The 19,453-nt window shown below is 46.1% G+C and overlaps 2 protein-coding genes across 2 annotated transcripts; one reads left to right on the top strand and one right to left on the bottom strand.

Moving 5' to 3' along the window:
* The first annotated feature begins 7,366 nt into the window (after positions 1-7,366).
* LOC133889730 (uncharacterized) lies at positions 7,367-10,616 on the top strand. Its single transcript, XM_062330191.1, has 7 exons — positions 7,367-7,919; positions 8,028-8,086; positions 9,257-9,316; positions 9,439-9,508; positions 9,982-10,051; positions 10,143-10,169; positions 10,262-10,616. Exons 1-7 carry the CDS (start codon positions 7,524-7,526, stop codon positions 10,309-10,311), a joined length of 732 nt encoding a protein of 243 aa, XP_062186175.1. The 5' UTR covers positions 7,367-7,523; the 3' UTR covers positions 10,312-10,616.
* A 1,319-nt stretch (positions 10,617-11,935) lies between these two features.
* Positions 11,936-14,593, bottom strand: LOC133889065 (endonuclease 2-like). The gene is made up of 8 exons (XM_062329512.1): positions 14,350-14,593; positions 14,086-14,257; positions 13,176-13,268; positions 12,933-13,072; positions 12,738-12,830; positions 12,561-12,628; positions 12,406-12,476; positions 11,936-12,303 (listed from the first exon to the last, which is right to left on the bottom strand). The coding sequence occupies exons 1-8, from the start codon at positions 14,458-14,460 to the stop codon at positions 12,185-12,187; spliced, it is 867 nt and encodes a 288-aa protein (XP_062185496.1). The 5' UTR covers positions 14,461-14,593; the 3' UTR covers positions 11,936-12,184.
* Positions 14,594-19,453: the final 4,860 nt, after the last annotated feature.

Below are 19,453 nucleotides of genomic sequence, written 5' to 3'. Positions count from 1 at the left end.
TGAACGATGTAGGCAGGTGCTTCATTTTGAGTGCTCAAGAAATTCAGTTTTCGGATTCTCGAGAGATGACATACGAGGATGACTCTAGTCACATGACGTTTGACACCACAACTTACTTGACACGTAATGAGCGGCCCAAGCGATCGACGAAAACCGTAGCCAAAGACGTCCTCACTTGACTAAAATCACGTCGAGTGAGACGTGCCTCCTTATCTTATGACACAGAAAGGGAAAGGGGCACAGGCTCAGCCCTACTACCTCCAAAGCTTATTTATGAGCCCTGAATCCTCAATTATTTCATGTTTTTTGTTAGAGAAGAAGAGACAGATGAGGTGAAGAAGGAAGAAAAGAGCAACCTCCTAATGGGGAAAGGCTGAGGTTTGTTTACCCAAAATGAGCTCAAGTTGCTGTCCAATCAGATCCCACTGTCACACATACCGCTCACGTCCTGGAGTCGGAGCATGGTGTGGTCGCGTCTTTCGCCAGGATGCCACTTCGTCAGGCAACAGGAACAGGCCAAGAGGCTACCCACAGATTAAAGGAAGAATTGTTTCGGTAAACAAATAAATTTCATATGATTAAAGTATTAAACCACGTGCTCGGACCATTGGCGAGTATTTCTATGCCGTTTCCGATTGAATATTTTAAACTTTGCTGCGTGACAAGGTCGACATCCGTATGTGGTGATGGTACCTAATGCATGAGCAATATAAAAGGTACCTAACCACACCAAAACGAAGGATTGCGATCACAAAATAAAGGGTTATCTCCGCGGGAACAGTTCGACCGGCTAATCATTCGGGCAACCACCACCTCAGGGCCATTGTTGTTTGTGTTGTTTAGTTATCACAACGTACCGTGTTAGCATCAATAGTTATGATGTTGTAAAAAGAATCAATATTTATGCATTGTTTTCTCGTGAATCCATATGCAGAAAAAGATTTTGAAAAGTGCCGAACTCCAAAAAAAAAAAAATCCACGACCCGTCTCATCGATCCAGCCGTTCGGCAGCAACGTAGTGCTGTGTTGCCACGGCTGTCGACTCTCACATAAGCTGGGATGATGAGACAGAGATCGTGAGCCTCGATCGATGGCATCCAATGCCCAAACGTATGCACGCGACACCGCGTGAGGCAGCAGAGAAGAAAGACGTGCTGCAAACACTGGTGATCTCCTGCTCGTGGATGGTGCTGAACTGCTGATGGACAGGAGTAGCTGTGGTTAGTGGGGAAGATAAATAGGTAGTTTAATCATTTCACTTTTCCAGTGCGTCTAACGCACTCAAGAAATAATCTAAGACTCTATCTTCACGAGTTTTCTACCAAAGCAAATAAAAAATAAGCTCATTATACATATCACCACGCATTATTTTACTCTCAAAGTTTGGAGCGATTCAGGCGAGCTCTTGTCTGTATGCTTTCAGCTGGTTTACGAACCTTCAAAATTCAAGCATGTGTTTGGAGTTTCGACGACTTATATAGTACTCCTAAGTAGGAGTAGTTCGTAAACAAGGATTAGAAGAATCCGCCACACACGCTACCTCTAGGTGAAAAGATTCCTTGAAGTTATTAGGGAGACATTGGGAATCATTTGCCTCATTGCCGTCCACGCGAGTGTACGTACTCGCACGAGCCAAAATTATTTGGCTAAAGCACCTAGCCAGGGCACGCTCTCAATACACCTTTATTAGCCTCGGCCCTATGAGTTGTGCACGCCTAATCAATTGAGCTCTCTAATCTAAAACTAATTAAAGACGTGTCGTCAACCTTCCCTTAAAATTAGACAAGGTCTCCGCTGCATATGAATTTATGTTATTATGAAAGATTTTTTTCTAGATAAATCTCATATGATTTTAAGGTTTTCAAATAAAATACTTTGAAGTCTATTGCTAGTTAAAATATTAAAAGTTTGATCTAACATTTTTCAAAATTATATGTATTTATAATCAGAGAATGTACACACGTCTTTTGCTGAGTGAGAGATATAATATTTGAAAGCATGCAACTAGGTAGCTTTTGTTGCTTGTGGGATTGGAAAATGAAATGCGAGCTTTAGATTAGTTGCACGATCTCATCAAAAGGGCAGGAAACTGGCAAAGTTTCATCCAGGTGTGCCCAAATCCAATACATTCGAAAAAAATGTACTAAAATGAAAGAAAAAAGAAAGAAAAAGTACCCTAATACGCTGAAGAACCTGAGGGACTCAAAGTTTCAGAACCAAATGCTGACCACAGAAGTAGAGATAACAGAAGAACACAAGTCCCTCTCGCGAAACCAGGGACAAAAGGGTTACGGGCGACGAGGGAGGGCCCACCTGAAAGTGACATAGCGAGAGGCGACGCGACGACCAAGAGCATACTGACCGGGAAGGTTCCCATACTAAACGCACGTGCGGAATCCCGTGCCCGCATACTTTAACAACTACGCTCCGCTGTCAGGCGTGGGCCCACCATCTCCGCCTCGGGACCACGCGGACGCGTGCCTGGGAAATTTATTTAGGATTTAAATATAATTTAGTCTTATGTATTTAGGATATCATCACATGTGATAATTTTTTTTATTATGCATGATGTTTTATCTTTATTATAAATTTTATAGTAATTTTTATGAACTATATATTATGAATATTAGATCTAGTCTCTAAATGCATAACACGCATGACCGGTTTTATTGTTGTTTGGCGAGTTTCACGGGGAACCCGGTGTCTTTGTGAAATCATGGGATGAGAAAATAGACGGCGCAGAGGGGCCAAACTGCAAAAGAAACTCTCGTGAGTCGTGACTGTCTCGTCTCGTTGGTGAGATTGAGATCGAGAAAGCCTCTTCGTTACGGGGAAACCTGTTTGTTTGCCCGGCAGACAGGGACGTTACAGCGATGCTCCACTGACTGAACATGGTGAGCAGATGGACTACTGTTTCACTCACTTTAAAACACGCACGTTCCTTCGCGTGTGAAACATTCATTATGCCCTAAACCACGAACATAGGTTGGGTCACTAGGCGAATTAGGGTACGTAGCTAGTTAGTACAAATTATGGACCTAGGATTCTGTTTACAGGCGCTGCAGCTTTGCCAAAGCGAGAGAGTAAGCAACTTGAACAGAAGCTATGGATGATGGCTTAATGGTTTGTGGATGTGGTTCTATCTTCTAAGCTATAAGAGATCAAACTTCAAATTTATTTTTTATGTGTTTTATTAATATGATTTTTTTTTCAAGTATCACACGACGTGCAATATTCGGTGGATGTTGTGTGAATACATACATATAACATTATAAACGTATATGTATGTATACGAGTTGTATTGTTGTTGGAAAAAAATAGAAGTCATTGGTAGTTTCGCACTAAGCTAAGCCAGCTGGCTCTAGATTGTTTCGCTGTTCCGCGCCTGTCACATGCCAAAAGCATGTGAACTATTTTAAACGGTCGACGAACGTACATGATCATTGTTGTCGCTCTTGATGAGCAGTACACGGGCCCATCGATCCATCCACAACCACCAGCATGCGCCGGTCCCGTTTGAAATCAAGTGGTCCATCGAACTGCTACCGAAAGCGACGGTAGTCTCCCGTACTCCCCTCTCCTGGTCCCTAGCTTGGGGCGTATTGCAAAACAAAAGGATCCGATCAAAAAAAAAAAAACAAAAGGAGGGAGAGAAATGGAGTATTTGGCAATGACATTTGTGTAGTGGTGTACCAGTACGCTGTACTGTACATGCAAGTCTCGTCACACCAACTCACCAAGGATTGCAATTAAGTTAAATTAACCAAGAGGAGAGGTAGAGAAATTAATGCAGTACTGGCAAACTACCGCCCCACAATGAATTCCTTAATCCATGGCGTTTTGCTCATGCGCCTTTGATGCTCTTATGCTAAGTCTAGAACTCGGATCTATATGTGTATATATTACTAATCGTATCCATATGTGTATATATTACTATTCTCGAGATTTAATTAAAAAGATACAAGTACTTATGCTAAGTCTAGAACTCGGATCTAGATAGACATATTCTAGCACAAATTTTTTAACCAACTAAACTATGCTCAACCATACTATTGTAGACCTAATAATATAATTCATGAGTGCTACTGTATTGCAAGCAAAAGTTATTGTAGTAGCTACTTTTCTATGCTCGAAATTCCGATTTTGGGACATACGTGCGTACTTGCATCATTGCGGTTATTCGAACGTATTCCCTCCTAATAAAAATACATGATATCTTTTACTTTTCATGATATTTGACATACAACTCTGACTATTATTTTTTATAAAAATTTAGTTATATCTAATAAAAATATAATATTATAAAAGTATTTTTAAAAACAAATATGCACATGGGATTTTTATATTTCTAAATTAAATATTTTAAGAGCTATTAACTATTAAAATTTTACATTTTGATTAAAACAATGAACATTTATAACAGAATAACAAGAGTAATTGCCTTTGCTTCACGACCATGATCTGAATTTCTGATTAGGTCATTTTTAATAAATATTTTGAAAACCTATCTCTCATAATATTATTATAATATTCTCTAAGATCAACCGAGCAGTAGAGTTATCCAGTACTACTCTATAAGTACTGTAGCATGGAAATCGATCTCCAACGGCTTCATCATCCGATGCTACAGTGCCGCACAGTGGAGAGTTGATCCGTATTTTTGCGGTGACTGTAGCAGTACACAGTACTGTAGCCACACTGTAGAAGTACTGTTTGCAGAGTCTGACAGCAGGATCGGAGAGAAAAAAAAAGAAGAGTAAAAGGTAGGAAATAGGGTAGTTTCTGGAGATGAAAAAATAAGGATTGCTGTAATATTGATAGGGAATGTTATAATAGTATTTTTGATTATGAAAATTTGAGATAGCTGCTGGAGATGATCTAATACTATTACAGTATCATTTATTTTTTTATCTTCAACATCTACTCTATTTATTGCTTTTTATTATTTTTCTTATTCCTTTGAATTTATAGGCATATTTATAAACAGTGTAAAAAAAAAAGAGAACCTCATATTTGCCGATGCCAGCACTGGGCTGGTTGCCTCCCGCATCGCTCTAGCACTGAAAAAAGGGTTCTGGTTTGCGGGCCGGTCCGATCAGCAAAAAGGCGGCACAGTACACGTTCCTCGAAAACCGGGTGGTCATCGATGCGCCTTTCAAGACGAGTGCGGGTGTCCTATATATGATGTATAGGACATGTGCGTGAGATACGGATGGTCGTTTTAATGCTGAAGATTTCTCTCATGGGTAAAACATGGTCTAGATTCCTCACAGGATCACTGACAACGAGTTAAGTGGAGTATATTAGGGACACTCTACAGCGGATGAATTAGATCAATCGCTACGTGATACAGTACAAATTCAAGCAATGTTGCTACATTGTCAATGGTTAATTAATGCAAGGACTGTAGCATTAAACTCATATTACTGTTCACGCACAGCGATCTTTTGCATTAATTAATGCAGAGCATTTGTGTCCGAGCATGCATGCATTCCGATATGATAGATTGTTTAGATGTGCGTTGTAAGAGCGTACAGCCTACGCCAATTAGTTTGCTTTGCCCCGCTCCAAAAGCAAATTGGAGATCGACGGCAAGCCGGACATGCGCATCACGCGCGTTCATCGTAACGTACCGGACATGCGCATCACGCGCGTTCATCGTCCCGTACCGGACCTGTTGGTCCCAATGCAAGCACTTAACGTGCGCTCGGAGATGTGACCCGTCACGTACGTAGGGGGCATGGACCTCGCGCAAACGGATGGGTCGTGACACAGACACAGTGCACGTACTGAATGCCGAATATATCGTTTCACGCAACGGATCTCTCCCGTGATTCGGCCTGCAGCGACGTGGAGTGAATGATGATGTACCACCGGAAAGTAGGCGGCAGAGATAACCAATATCGATAGATCGGCATCATCAGCCAGCAGCAACTATCGGTCTGATGCCGGTGCCGCCTTGTACCGTGTACGGGCATACGTGCATGCCACGGTGCCGGCCTGTTCGTTTGTCACAACTTGTCACGGTTTTTTGGTGGTACACTGCGCCCGCGCTTGGCAGTTCAACTGAAACCGCCTTTTTTTCCGGCAATCACATGCGCTTTAATTTACTGAAAGCTTTTGTTTACCTTAACAGTGGTGTGCAGTTTCCTCGTGGTCGCTGGGCGTGCTCGATCGCGTCATGATCTCATTTGATCCCGACGAATATACCGGCACGGTTTTGGATTGTTCCTACCGGTGCCCTTTTAGTCCGTTTCAGCTAGTCTTCTCATGTTATGTTTGGTATAATATGTGCTTTTGTATAACCCGTTTTCGAAAGAATTCTATGAAAAACATAGTTTGTTTTTCTAAATTGTACAGTCCATTTTTATAATCCATTTATTGATAATTTACTATAAAATTCTACTGTTTGACATAGTTTTTGCAAAATTCTTCAGAATCCATCGGTAGAAGCTGTGTCAAATAAGATCTTAACGTGGTCCATCTATCTTCATTCCGTCCACAAAATAAGTAGTTTTGGTTCGTTGAGGTTAGCTTTTCTATGGCGCACAAGCTCGTCACGCAATTGTGGTGCTCGCAACATAAAGTCTATACTAGTAGTGGAGTACTAACTAGAGCTGTCAGATGACATGTGATTGGGTTGGGTCTATTCATGCAGAGCCGCACGCACTTGACACTAGGCACGCCGCATGCGACGTGAGTGCTGGCAACCGTGCCAACGAACAGGGCCAGTTCGTCAAAACGGGACCAGACCAGAAGTCTAGCTATCTTAGCGGTTGGCGCGCAATCTGTCTTTCTTTTCTGGTCTAGTCGCTTGGCATTGGGCTTTGCTCTCGGAAGAATGGAGATTCTCCAACTCGACGTGTCGTGTGCGTTTGCTTGCCATGCAGGTTACATTCGTACAACTCTTCCTGCAGCTGCGGGACCAAAGCTGTGGACGAATCACGGAACCTAGGAGCGGACGCAAAAGTCTTCTGCGCGCGTGGCTCGCCAACTTTGGACCTGCCGCCCCGCAGTTGGGCCAAACAACCCTGCTTCTTCTCCCACAACTCCCTCCACTTCTGAGCGCTCGCACCGTGGCTCGGCCCGAGGGCGCTCGCAGGCCACAAGCTCGGGGACACATGCCAGTGCCACCCTGGAAAAGCCCATGTAGGCATGCTGGCTGATTGCTGGATTTTTTAAATAATTTTTAAATAAAGAATTATAAATATATATGTCCGTTTTGAAAATTTGCAATTTTCTGGAACGAACGTATATTTGCAATTTTCGGATTTAAAAAATATAGAAATAAAATCTCTCGCCGTTAATTCTGGACGCTTGATTCCAATCGGACGATGTATCTCCCCGTGGAGCCTTGTGGCACCACTGACTAAGAGGCCACACCTGTCAGAGCCCCCCTTCCCCCACCCAAAAACCACTAGTGCCCAAGGCCCAAACCCCACGATACCGTGACACCCTAACCACCCCCGACTCGCTTTCTCCGTCGCCGCCGCCGCCGCCGGTGACCGGCGACGGCGATCCCGATGGGCGCGTCAGCCTCCGTGCTCTATCTCCCAATGGCCTCCACCCTCCCCGCGGCCGCTACCACCGTCGCCGGGGCTACCGGCTGCTTCGCGCTCGGCTACCTGCTCGCCCTCAGCCGCCTCCCGCGCCACGCCACCGCCCCCACTTCCGGAGGGCTCTCCGATGACGATTCCGAGGGTGACTCGGAAGAAGATGACGACGAAAATTCCAGCCGCAGACGGACGGCGAAGCGAGCGGTCGGGCGGAAGCGGACTGGGCTCCGGCTGCTCTTCTGGGCGCGGAACGTGGTAACTAAGTCCGACTCGGCCAGGGAGGCGGAGAGGACCCAGTTCCAGACCGCCGCCAGCCCCCTGGAGATCGAGAACCTGGCCGAGATAATAGAAGATTTCAAGATGGTATTGGAGATTTAGTTCATGATTCTACCATTTTAGATTGTTGGATGGTGCTTTAGTGCAGGAAGAGGATAAAAGGTTCAATTATGCTTGTCGTTGCTGTGATGGTAGGTGCTGGTCGTGAGGAATGATTTGAAGATGGGGAAGGGGAAGATCGCTGCACAATGCAGGTGAGCCATTTTTCATTTCATTGTAACTTCATGTCAATTGATGTGTGGAAACTGCAAGAAAGGAACCGAGCTCACTAATCAACACAAAATGGTTGACTAGTTAGTATACCGTGGTTTCAAAGGTTTTTAGTGGAGGAAGAATTCTTTGCCTTTGAGCCAAAGCCTGCCTGTCTCACCTTTAGCATAGGAGTTTTTGATATGTAATATCTGTTCGAGAGGCTGGGCTGCTGTTAATGGCTTATTGCTGCTGCTGATGTACTTTCATGGGTGTATCATGAATTAAACTAGGAGTTTATAATTAACAAACATTGGCTCTTGTATTGATACCACTGTTGGTACAGAAGAAGAGTAGTAGCAAAAACAAATTGGTTGTGTCAGGGGCACATGGTGCCACTCTCTTGTTTCCCTTTCTGCTGATGATTGTTCTCTATTTTCAGCTAAAGAGTACCATTATGTCCTTGTCGTTTGGTCTATTTTGTGGCTCTGGTGTAGTCGGCGAATGTGCATAATCTAATGTAGATTACTTTTATGTCAAAAGTCAAGAGAGATGGAGGGAGTGATAGAGAATATTAGTCTGATGCCTAAACAGGATGGCTCCCTCATCTGATTCAAATTGGAATTTTATTTTTCTTGGCTAAAATATGAAATTATTTGCTCTAATAGCTATACCAGCTACCTGCCTTTCCAAGGCAATTTTATCAATTGCATCTGGCTAGCGAAATCCCAGGCACTTTTTTTTATCTTGGTTGCTTCATGTGGTAGGACTTGTGCGATGTCCAAATGTTGCTGCCTGTCACAAAGTGAAAACCAGCTTATATATATCAACCAGAAATATTTGGCCAGACCTAGACAGACAGATGCAACTTTAGTTGTCAAAACAAATGCATTGTTCATGTCTATGGTGCATTTCTCAATGTCACCAGGTGCAATGCTCCTAACACAATATGGCTTCCTTAAATCAGCATTTCGTTGGTCAATTACGAATTTATGATATATATTTGGCAATTAAACATGTGGAACATTTTATTGTCTCTACATCCAGAACTTCAGTCATTACCTTCAGTAGTGGAGTAATCATGATTGCAATGCATTTCTTTTATTTATGTTTATTTATTTCTTGAAATATGAGTGCTGTGTTGATTATGTTGGCTTACTTTTCTGTTCTTGTAGTCATGCAACACTCGGCCTGTTTAAAAAACTCCAACAGAGAGCACCAAAATCACTAAGAAGGTATTTCCAAAGCATTTTCTAATTATGTTTGAAGTTTCTTCCAAATGTTCAACTTCTTATTGCACATAGATTACAAAACGGATGCTCAATTTCCTTTGTTCTATATTTTGCATCTTTTGCAGATGGGAGTGGTGTGGGCAAGTTAAGGTGGTTGTGAAAATAGAAAGCGAGGAAGATGTGCTTGTTTTACAAGTAAATGTTCTTCCTTGTTGCATATAATAGACTCGCTAGTCTTTGAAACGCTTTCCAGAGATGGAAAAAAGAAGTTAACACAGCAAATGAATAATACATGTAGATCAACATGATCAGATAGACATGAGGTAGAGTACAAAGAGTATTAAAGAGATTTCATTGCTTGAGGCAACTAAAAATTTCAAATGGAAAACAATAGATCATTTAAATCAGTTCCAGGAATTTGATGGCTTTATTTTCTTAAGAGAAAGAAAAGGAGCATTTGATTCTTTCATTGTATGATGTTTTATGCTGTTCATTTAGATTAAACTTTACTCGTCTACATCAAACTTTTACCTTGTTCAAAACAAAATGAATGACAGTTGTTAATTCCCTATTGCATGATTAGAACCTGGTAGATTTTTCTTTTGTTACGTTTAATACTTATATATATTCTTTATCTCACAATGTCTAAATTTGCTTTTGTTATACAGGGAAGAGCAAAGTCTTTGAATCTGCCAACTCACATAACCATAGATGCTGGAAGAACACAGATTGCACCAAGTGAGTTTTTCAAGATTAAATTAACAGTTCTCTTAGTCTCTTTTTTTTAATGTTGGATTGACTGATCTTTTTGTCTTTGTTTTTTTTGTAGATTCGAGAACAGTTATGGCTATTCTTGGTATGTAACATTCAATTCATAGTACCATGATATTCAGTACTGCTATATGCTAACTGATATTTGTTGCTGGTTCTACTGTTTAAATCGAGCAGGGCCGGCTGATATGGTCGATGATGTCACCGGTGGTCTGAAGCTTTTGTAAACATCACCTTCTCAGCGTTCTCAAACGTTGGGGATGTTCAAAGAGCAAAGCTCGAATTTTACAATCCACATTGGGATTTCACTTTCACTGATCTGCTGCTGAAGGATGAACCTTGGCCACGTTGGTTGACCGAAGCATGTTGTTCGAGGATTTATATGAAAGGAGGTTGCATTCTTTCTTGTATCGACTGTTGTCATTGGAGCTCTGATTTCACTTGTTCCAATGCTTTTTGGTGATGAGAACTTATGAACACTTGTTTCCTCTGTAACATAGATAAGGAAAAAAAAAATGCTAGCGTATCCCCATTCTGTGTTGACTTTCCAAAAAAAATCTAGCGTATTCCCTTTCTGTGTTAACTTTTAACTTAAGGGTACCGACATAATATCAGAAACATGTCAGAAGTCTAGTTTGATTGCTTCTGTATGTGGGAAAATTCAGAGTTTCAATAGGTCTTCTAAGTAGATAGTGTGGTTTTGCACTATTGACACGGCCTTTGGATTAATACCACGAAATGCTGGCTTGCACAGAGGTTGGCTGGGTGAATATGGAAAATACTGTCGCAAAGATCATCTAATTTAGAAAATATCATCGATGTGATAATTTATGTTACCATGATTCACATGTTATTCTCACATCTGGTGATAATTTTTAATATAAGCATCTTTGCAAACAATTCAGCAGCCTTCGCCTCGGGGAGGTTAGCGGTGAATGGACGACTATGACCTCCCAAAGCTTTACATGCATCGCTCGCGCTGAATTAACCGATGGAAGGAACGCGAGATCTGTGAAAATGCCGGTGAACGAATGCCGACCCCGACCTGGGTACTTGCTCGGTAGCGCCGCGGCCGCTCGGCGTCCTCGCCGGCGCCGCATCCCGGTTCCCCGCCGTCGTTGCGGTCGGCGTCACAGCACCGTGTTCGGCGTCCTCGAGTTGCGCTCGGAGGCGGCCTCTAACTTCTTCGCCGCATCCTCCCTTGACGCCACCTTGTTGGCCGGCAGCACTACAACCAGCGACCGCGTTGCCCACCACGTCCCCGAGCCTCAGTGTCTCCTCCCCGCCGTGCGCCACCGGCTTCATGTCAGACTCCGCTGCCTGCTGCGCCGCCGGGGAAAAACTTGAATGTAAAACCGGACTATTCACATAAAAATCTTGAGAATGCGCTGAGTATGAAACTCTGGTGTCTAGTGAATAGCGATGGAATTGTGGCATATTTAGTTCAGAGTTCAGTCTGTAAAGCATCCTCTGGTCTCTGGAGAGTTCCTTCGATACCATCTTGCACCAACATTGTTGCCATTCAACATCGCATGGATCCGCAAGATTGAACAGCAGCGCTAGGAACAAACAAAGCTGGTGCGTTCTACATCGTTGCCATCGCCCGACGATTTTTCGCCTGTATCAGATTAAGAGGCATTCAGGCATGGCCTGAAAATTTGATGGTTAGAGACTTAGTAAGGTTTCTTGCAGAAGGCATGTACTAGTAACGGTGATGTAAATGGTGCGATTTAACAAGATCATTTATGGTTAACTATGAAGTTATATGTTCTCAGGTATTCGATGCATATATTATACTTCTAGTTGAATTCTTCTCTTCACAATTCGCTTGTCTTGACATTTGTTCATACCTCAGTCTCAAAGATACTTTTGTTTGAAACCAACAATCTGAAAGATATGGGGATACACATATCAATACATCATCATCTACTGCATAGTGCTTCAATTTTCTAACAAATCGTGAGATACTTCTGACGAATAGAAAATGCATCTAGTCGTGATCCTGATTGCTGAAGTTACATTGTCAGACAAGAGAATATTATTCTAATTTCGGAATGACGGCCAATTTCTCCCCCTTTCTCCTGTTTAATTTCTATCGGATCAACTGCTCTGCAGCCTGCTGTTCCCACCGAAGATCCCGTTGAGTATAGCAGCAAGCCTCACGCCTCCTTGAGCAATTCTCTTCTGAACAACCGGCAGCGCAGAGAAGAAATAGTCGTCTGCAGTTTAATTCCAAGAGCATCATCAATCGCATTTCCTCCAAGGAAATCATAAATTAAATTGACTACTAATTCACAAATGTTTTAGTCTTCAGAACCTACCTTCTAAGGTGGAGTCTTGATCAACGCCCTCGTACGCGTGGCACGCAAGTTCTGCACTCTCCATGGCGTACCTGCAGTTGCTTTCAGATGTTAGCCTCTGAAGATTAAGTTTACTTCTGAAGAACTATGCCACTTCAAGCAGATCACTAGCTTACTTGTCAGCGCAAGTCTTTGTGCGACTACGGCACGTCTCCCACTGCTTCTCTTCGTTGGACCACTCCTCCTGCACGACAAGAACTCAATCAACACTACTTGCTACTGCTAATACGGCGAAAAAGTTGAAGTGATGGACTCAAAGCACTGCAGCAGAGTACTTGACTACTTGTACTTACAGTGATGTTCTGCTTGATGGCCTCTATCATGGTGCTCAGGTCGTCATCGTAGAAGTCTTTCATGGCTGTCTCAATGACGTTCACATCCCATACCTGGAAAAACCACAAGTTACGGTACTGAATGTGTGAAATACCAGCCCAAAATTTGAAGCAGTTGGTCTATTTCATTCGCTTGTGTTACTGAATTTAACGTACATGGTGAAGGTTGCTCTTCCTTGTGTACCAGTGGACGATGATGGTGTTGCCGCCGAGATCGTAGGAGTGGCCGCAGTGGAGGGGCTGGTGGACGTCGCCGACGAAGTGCGCCAGGAACATCAGGCTCTCGGTCGGATCAACTGACGGCAGCGTAGATAAAGATGTAAGATGCTGTGGCCAGAGCTCAACTCATACAGTGCTTGATAGGGTGGTACATATGGTTGAGAGTCAGTTGATTCTTACATGGACTTGATGAGTCCTTCAGCGCCGCGGTGTAGTTGTTGATTGCTCCGACCACACACATGTTCTCCTCTCCATTCGTGTTGTGGCAGTCCCCTGCTCAAGACAAGACAACACAATACCATGAGGCTGCGTCTCATCTTCCAGGCAACACGCACTATCTAGCAATTGCCAAGGATGAGATAAACTCTGAACTTCTGATACAGCTTCTGCTGTCACTAGGATTTCTGTAGCTACCTTTCGTCTGCTCTTGTTTTAGTTCTGATTCTTCAGGCTTTAACTCGTAAACAGTTTTCATTTTCTAAAAAAAAAAGGCTTTAACTCGTATGATTAATAATTATACAACGATGCACGAAACCTGCTACGGTTCATCAAATTAAGCTGTGAGTTCGTAAGAAACATGACATCTGTGGCTGTGAGTGACGCATGCCTAACTTGCTTGCCCAACCAAACAAGCAATGCAACCCATGCTCCGACGCAGAAGGCTATCGATTGGCAGGCAGGTCGCGAGCCAATCCAATCCGGCCCCGCCGAACTACGTATGTAACTCCTGCCCGAATAATAATATTCCTCGGAGATCCTGAAAAGATGGCAGCTTGCCCAAAGCCTTTTTCGTCTGAAGCCTGAACTCCAACCACCTGGAAGACCTCGGTCGCTTCTGTAGCGAGTAGACGTACGCACGAGGCATGACAGCAACGTGTCATCGAAAGCCTCTGGTGGTTAGCCAGATCAAAACAAGTCCGCATCATTGTTTTTCTTGAAGCAAAGTTCGCGCTAATGTACTATCGCGACATGATTAAGAGGTCAGCTAGCTAAGATTTCTATGCGTTAATGGAGGAGAGTAGGAGAGGATCGAACTGGAGACTCTGAAACAGCAAGATTGCATAGAAAGTTCAGAGTCGGAGAGCCTTACTGTCGTAGTCGAACTTGCAGTCCCCGGGCGTGTCGGCGAAGTGCAGGGGGCTCGACCACCGGTACCGGAACCGCTGGGTGTCCGCCCACGAGCACGTCTCCGCGAGGTCGCCTTCGGCCCACCCCGGCAGGAGGTCCTTCACCGCCGTCGAGGCCATTTCCGTCAGAAAGCTCTGCAGAATAGTTCGGTCCAGTTATAAATTCAGCTTCTCCAACGCTGCTGGTAACGAAACAGCCAAGCAATGAAGCAAATTAGCTCGTTCACCTCGGCGATCTTGCAGACCATGTAGTGTCCTTCCTTGCCCCATGCCTGAGCAGCAGGAGCCCTCGCGGCCACCGCGACGAGGAGGACATGAAGGAGCAGGAGCAGGCCCATCCTAGCTCAGCTTTACCTGGCGCGCTTTGCTCTCTTTCTCTGTTGTCTTGCAATGAGAGATTCCTTTTCTCACCTCAACTACCTCCTGTCCTGGTACTGCTCCCCTATTTATACTCCGGCTAGCCGATGTGATCCGTAATTTGATCCCTTTTTATGATCCATGATGCTTTTTGATGCGACCAACTGGAGGACTATAAAAATTCTCTAAATGAACCGGATACGTGCATGGTTTTTTAAGTCACTAGTACAATTTGTAGATAAACGCAAGTATTTACATCACTAAACACGTAGCTCACAACATCATACGTACATACTCACCCAACGCCTACTGAAGACTAGAGATGTGATTTTTTTCTCGAATACGCAGAAGAGATACGTATCGTTGTATTAAGAAGGAGAAACGAACAGAATACAGCAGTTAGAGTACAACGACCACTATATGGATTACACAGGCCGCTAGAGCAAACAAACAAGCCGACAGGAAACTAGGATTTGCGGTTTACTCCGGAGGAAACGGCAAGGTTAAAACAGCAACTGCATACCGGATGGCTCACAGGACCGAACCATTGGCGTGCAGCCAAGCCATGGTGACCGCTAGATGTTTGGCGCCGACTTGGCACCAACTAGCGATTTCTTCTCTGATTAAATCGATCAAAGCGTCTGACGGAAGGCGGCGATTGCTGAAAATGATGGCATTCCGCGATAACCAAAGCCTCCAACAAATCAGGAGAACAAGCGAGTCCAGTCCCCTTCAAAGATCCGCATTGATGCGTCCCCGTAAATCGGACCACCAATCGAAGATTTTGGTCTCGGCCACTGGTGTTTGAACCCTAAGGAGCTGCCACCACACCTCTCTAGCCAAACTGCAATGAAGAAACAAGTGATCGGTGGACTCTGGTAGCTGCAGACAGTGGGCGCAGGAGTCGTCGCCCTGAAGACCCAGACGATGTCTACGCACAGCCATCCAGAGCCGATTATGGAGCCCAAGCCACGCAAATAATTTGACCTTGACCGGCGCCCATGCTTTCCATACCAAAGAAGCTCCCTCGAGACGGACTGAACCCAGAAACATGGCAGCATATGCAGATTTGGTAGTGTAATTTCCTGACGTCGTCCATTTCCAGACCACACGGTCGATGGCAGAGCTCAAGACGACGGAATTGGTGTGCTGCCAAATTTGCATGAACTGGACAAACGTTGTCGCGGACAAAGGCGCAGTGATGTTGCGCACCCACCGCCTGTTGCACAACGCCTCCTTCAGAGTCCTCTTCTTAGCGACCGAAGTAGAAACATAGTGAGAGAGAGCAGGCGCCAGCGAAGTGATGGACTGTCCATTGATCCAATAGCCAGACCAAAATAGAATTAAGTCGCCAGAACCAATTTTGAACCTGGTAGAAGCTTGAAAAAACTCTACAACCTCCTTCTCATGCTGGATTGGGAGAGCGACCCAAGTTTTGGAAGGGACTGATCGCTGATACCATAGCCATTTGAGACGAAGTGCGATCCCAAATAAACGGAGGTCCTGAATACCGAGGCCCCCAAATTCCAGAGGTCGACAAACTCGTCTCCAGGAGAGGGTGGCATGCCCTCTGGCCGATGAACTATGGCCGGCCCAAAAGAAGGCCTTGCGAATCCTATCAATTTCGTTAATGACCCAAGGTGGAATCACGATGGACATAAGAGTATGCAACGGAGTGGAAGAAAGCACCGACCGAACCAAAGTAGCGCGCCCTGGCCTGGAGATCAGCTTGTCCTACCAAGTTGGCAGCTTAGCAGCGACTCGATCAACCAATGGCTGCATGTCACAACGGCGGAGGCGACCGGTGGACAGAGGAATATCGAGGTATTGGATGGGAAAGGAAGAACATCCGCAAGGAAGCAGTTCGCTGGCGCAAATGGGCACCGCAACACTTTTGTTTAAATTGGAACGCAACCCAGAAGCCATGCCAAAGAATTCAAGAATGGCTAGATGGGCTAGAATGTCCTGACGAGACGACGACAAGAAAACAACCGTGTCATCGGCATATAAAGAGCAACGGTGAAGGATCGAGGCATGTCCTGTTGGCTCGATGACGGCCTCATTTCCTGCCAAGGTTAGCAGGCGGTCCAAAATGTCCATAACCAGGACGAAAAGGAATGGGGAAAGAGAGTCCCCCTGCCGTAAACCCCTGGCATGAACAATCGTTGGACCCGGCACTGAGTTTAGGAGGATTTTGGTTGTCGAAGAACTGAAGACCGATTCAATCCAATCACACCAACACGGTTCGAAACCCCAAGCTTGTAAGACCTCTAAGAGGAAGGCCCAATTGATCGAATCAAAAGCTTTGGAGACGTCGAGCTTGAGAAGGATCTTCGGATGTTTGATTCTTTTAAGCAACCTTGCTATGGCATGGACAAGTTTGAAGCTGTCATGGATGGAGCGGCCAGCGATGAACGTGCTCTAGCAGGCCGACACCATCGAGCGCAGCCGCGGAGCGAGGCGAATGGCCATGGCTTTGGTAACAATCTTGCCAAAGCTGTGAATAAGACTGATGGGTCGGAAATCAGAGGCTGCTGCCGCCAGCTCCTTCTTTGGCAACAGGGTGATGAAGGCATAATTAAGGCAAGGAAGCCCCCGGCGGTCACCAGAACAGAAGGCGCTGATCGCCTGAAGGACATCGCACTTGATGATTGGCCAGGCGGCACGGTAGAAATCCACGATGAAACCGTCTGGCCCCGGCACCTTGTTAAGAGGCATGGACTTGATAGCAGCCTCAATTTACTCCGCAAAGAAAGGAGAATCAAGCGAACTCAGGTCTATGGGTGTAAGTCCGAGCTCCGGGAGATTGATGGGGACCTCCCTGACAGGAACCTCCCCGAAGACTGAATTGAAGTGCGCGAACAACTCGTCCTCCATAGCCGGATGAGAGGAAACCGGACCCGACGGCAAGGACATGGAAGTGATAAGTTTATTCCGAGCGCGGAATTTGGCGAAAGAATGAAACATCCGAGAGTCAGCATCCCCATCCCGCAACCAGGCGATTCAAGCCCAACTCCTCGCGATGGTGCGTTCGAGGGAGGACAAGCCAAGGCAGAGAAGCTTGAGATGCTTACAAAGGTCAGCCTCAGCCAGCGAGAGTGGCCTGCATTCCAAGGCGGAGTCTAGACGCGCGACCACCTCACGAGCCAGGAGAAGCTGCTCCTTAATGTTACCAATACATCAGCTGTTCCAACGCGATAGCTCTCTTGCCACGCGCGAGAGCAGAATATGCAACCGAGTCAGCGGAGGCAAAGCAAGTTTGTTCGGTTTCAGTGACCACCCTAATTCCACCGCCTGGAGGAACCCCAGCATCTTAACCCAAAAGGATTCAAAGTGGAAGCAGGGCCGGCTTCGAGAAGACACTGAGGTGGAGAGGAGCAACGAACAGTGATCTGAACAATCGGAAGCCAACGCCTGCAGGAGGCAGTCCGGGAAGGCCAAGTCCCAATCCGTGGATGCTAGGGCGCGGTCCAGGCGGACGAGAGTGGGAAAGGCCCTTTCATTAGACCACGTGAAACACCTCCCGACGAGATGCAAGTCCTTCAATTCGTGAGTAGAAATGAAACGCTGAAACCGAGAGATAGACCGCACGTTAATGTTGTTGTTACTCTTGTCCGCGACCGAGGAGATCATATTGAAGTCTCCGATCAGCAAGGAAGGGTCGGGGCAACACGACAGAACCCCACCGAGCTCAGCTAGGAAGGATTCCCTTAAATTGTCTTCGTTAGGACCATAGACTGCGGTAACATGAAACTCGCCGGCGTCCCCATAGATTCGAGCGGTGACTAAGAACCTCTGCACCTGGACCGCAGACAGGGAACATGGGTGACGACAGGCGATCAGAATGCCATCCCGAGTATTACTTGCAGGAAAGAAAGTGTAGCCTGAAACCGCAGGGCCGCAAATATCATTAACGACAAATGGGGAGAAGTCAGCAAGCTTGGTCTCCACCAAGCATACAACCGAAGCATTATGATCCCTGCACAATGATCGAACATACGCTCCTACAGGCCTGACAGTTAAGACCGCGAACGTTCCAACACAAGATGTTGATATTATCCATAGGCCAAAACGACAGAACACAGACACCCCTCAAGCAGAAGGTGCATGGCTCTGTGCCGTGACGCTGGCAAGGAAGCCTTGGAAAGGAAAAAGATCTCTGATAGCCTGAATATGATTATCCGTCAGAGGCTGCTCAAAGATGCGAAGGTAGCTCTGGTGGAGTTGCGGTGAAATGCCCTCGCCATCCTTGATGAGACCCAGTCGACGCATCAACAGGTACTCACCCCGCATGGACGGACGCACTGCAGCGAGACGGGGCTGGGATGCTAGACGAGAGCTCCTTCTGAGAGTCCGCTCAGGAGTGCACGCGTGCCTGCGGGGAGGAACTGCAAGGGGGGAGGGGATCTCCCTGGTGAGCCCCAGAAGGAAGGACTGCACCGTTAGCCCCGTGGTGGTCGTGTGGCCAGTCACACCGCTCGCGCCGTCAGCCTGGGATACACCAGAGAAGTAGGGTGGGTGGAGCGGCCACTGCTACTCGCCCGACAACGCGACATGGAGCATCGCCTGAGGCCCGAACGCGACAATGAGCCACTAACGTTGCTGGGCCCATGCGAACGAACGGGCTGACCGCCACGGCCTGCAACGGATGGGCCAACTGGAGGTGGACTGGCAGCGTCGCGTGGAAATGCAGTCGATGTGGCGGACACGATGGTCCCCGGAGACCTGGGCAACCTTAACTCCCTACGACGCCTGGAGTAGACCAGACCAATGGGTCGCCTGCACATGGGGGGGGGGTCTGGCGTTGGGTGCCAGACCATCTTGGGAAGGGGGCTTCACGGCCTCGAGCCCGGGATCAAGCCTCACGGACGTGCACCTAGAGGCCAGCTCTTCAGCCATAGGGTCAGGACCTCGGACTGCGGCATCGTCACAGGAAGGAACGAGTAGGGCAGCAGGGTCAGAGGCTGCAGGCGT

Source organism: Phragmites australis, chromosome 13 (genome assembly GCF_958298935.1).
Source record: "Phragmites australis chromosome 13, lpPhrAust1.1, whole genome shotgun sequence".
Lineage (NCBI taxonomy): Eukaryota > Viridiplantae > Streptophyta > Magnoliopsida > Poales > Poaceae > Phragmites > Phragmites australis.
This window is presented reverse-complemented; position numbering and strand designations above follow the sequence as displayed.

What these genes read in the sequence shown, in the direction of transcription:
- LOC133889730 (XM_062330191.1), top strand. Translation starts at nt 7,524, where the DNA reads ATGGGCGCGTCAGCCTCCGTGCTCTATCTCCCAATGGCCTCCACCCTC. An exon ending in AAGATCGCTGCACAATGCAG is followed by an intron (nt 8,087 to 9,256) that starts GTGAGCCATTTT and finishes CTGTTCTTGTAG; the next exon opens with TCATGCAACACTCGGCCTGT. An exon ending in AAGATGTGCTTGTTTTACAA is followed by an intron (nt 9,509 to 9,981) that starts GTAAATGTTCTT and finishes TTTGTTATACAG; the next exon opens with GGAAGAGCAAAGTCTTTGAA.
- LOC133889065 (XM_062329512.1), bottom strand. Translation starts at nt 14,460, where the DNA reads ATGGGCCTGCTCCTGCTCCTTCATGTCCTCCTCGTCGCGGTGGCCGCG. An exon ending in ACAAAGACTTGCGCTGACAA is followed by an intron (nt 12,477 to 12,560) that starts GTAAGCTAGTGA and finishes AAGCAACTGCAG; the next exon opens with GTACGCCATGGAGAGTGCAG. An exon ending in TCAAGACTCCACCTTAGAAG is followed by an intron (nt 12,304 to 12,405) that starts GTAGGTTCTGAA and finishes ATTAAACTGCAG; the next exon opens with ACGACTATTTCTTCTCTGCG.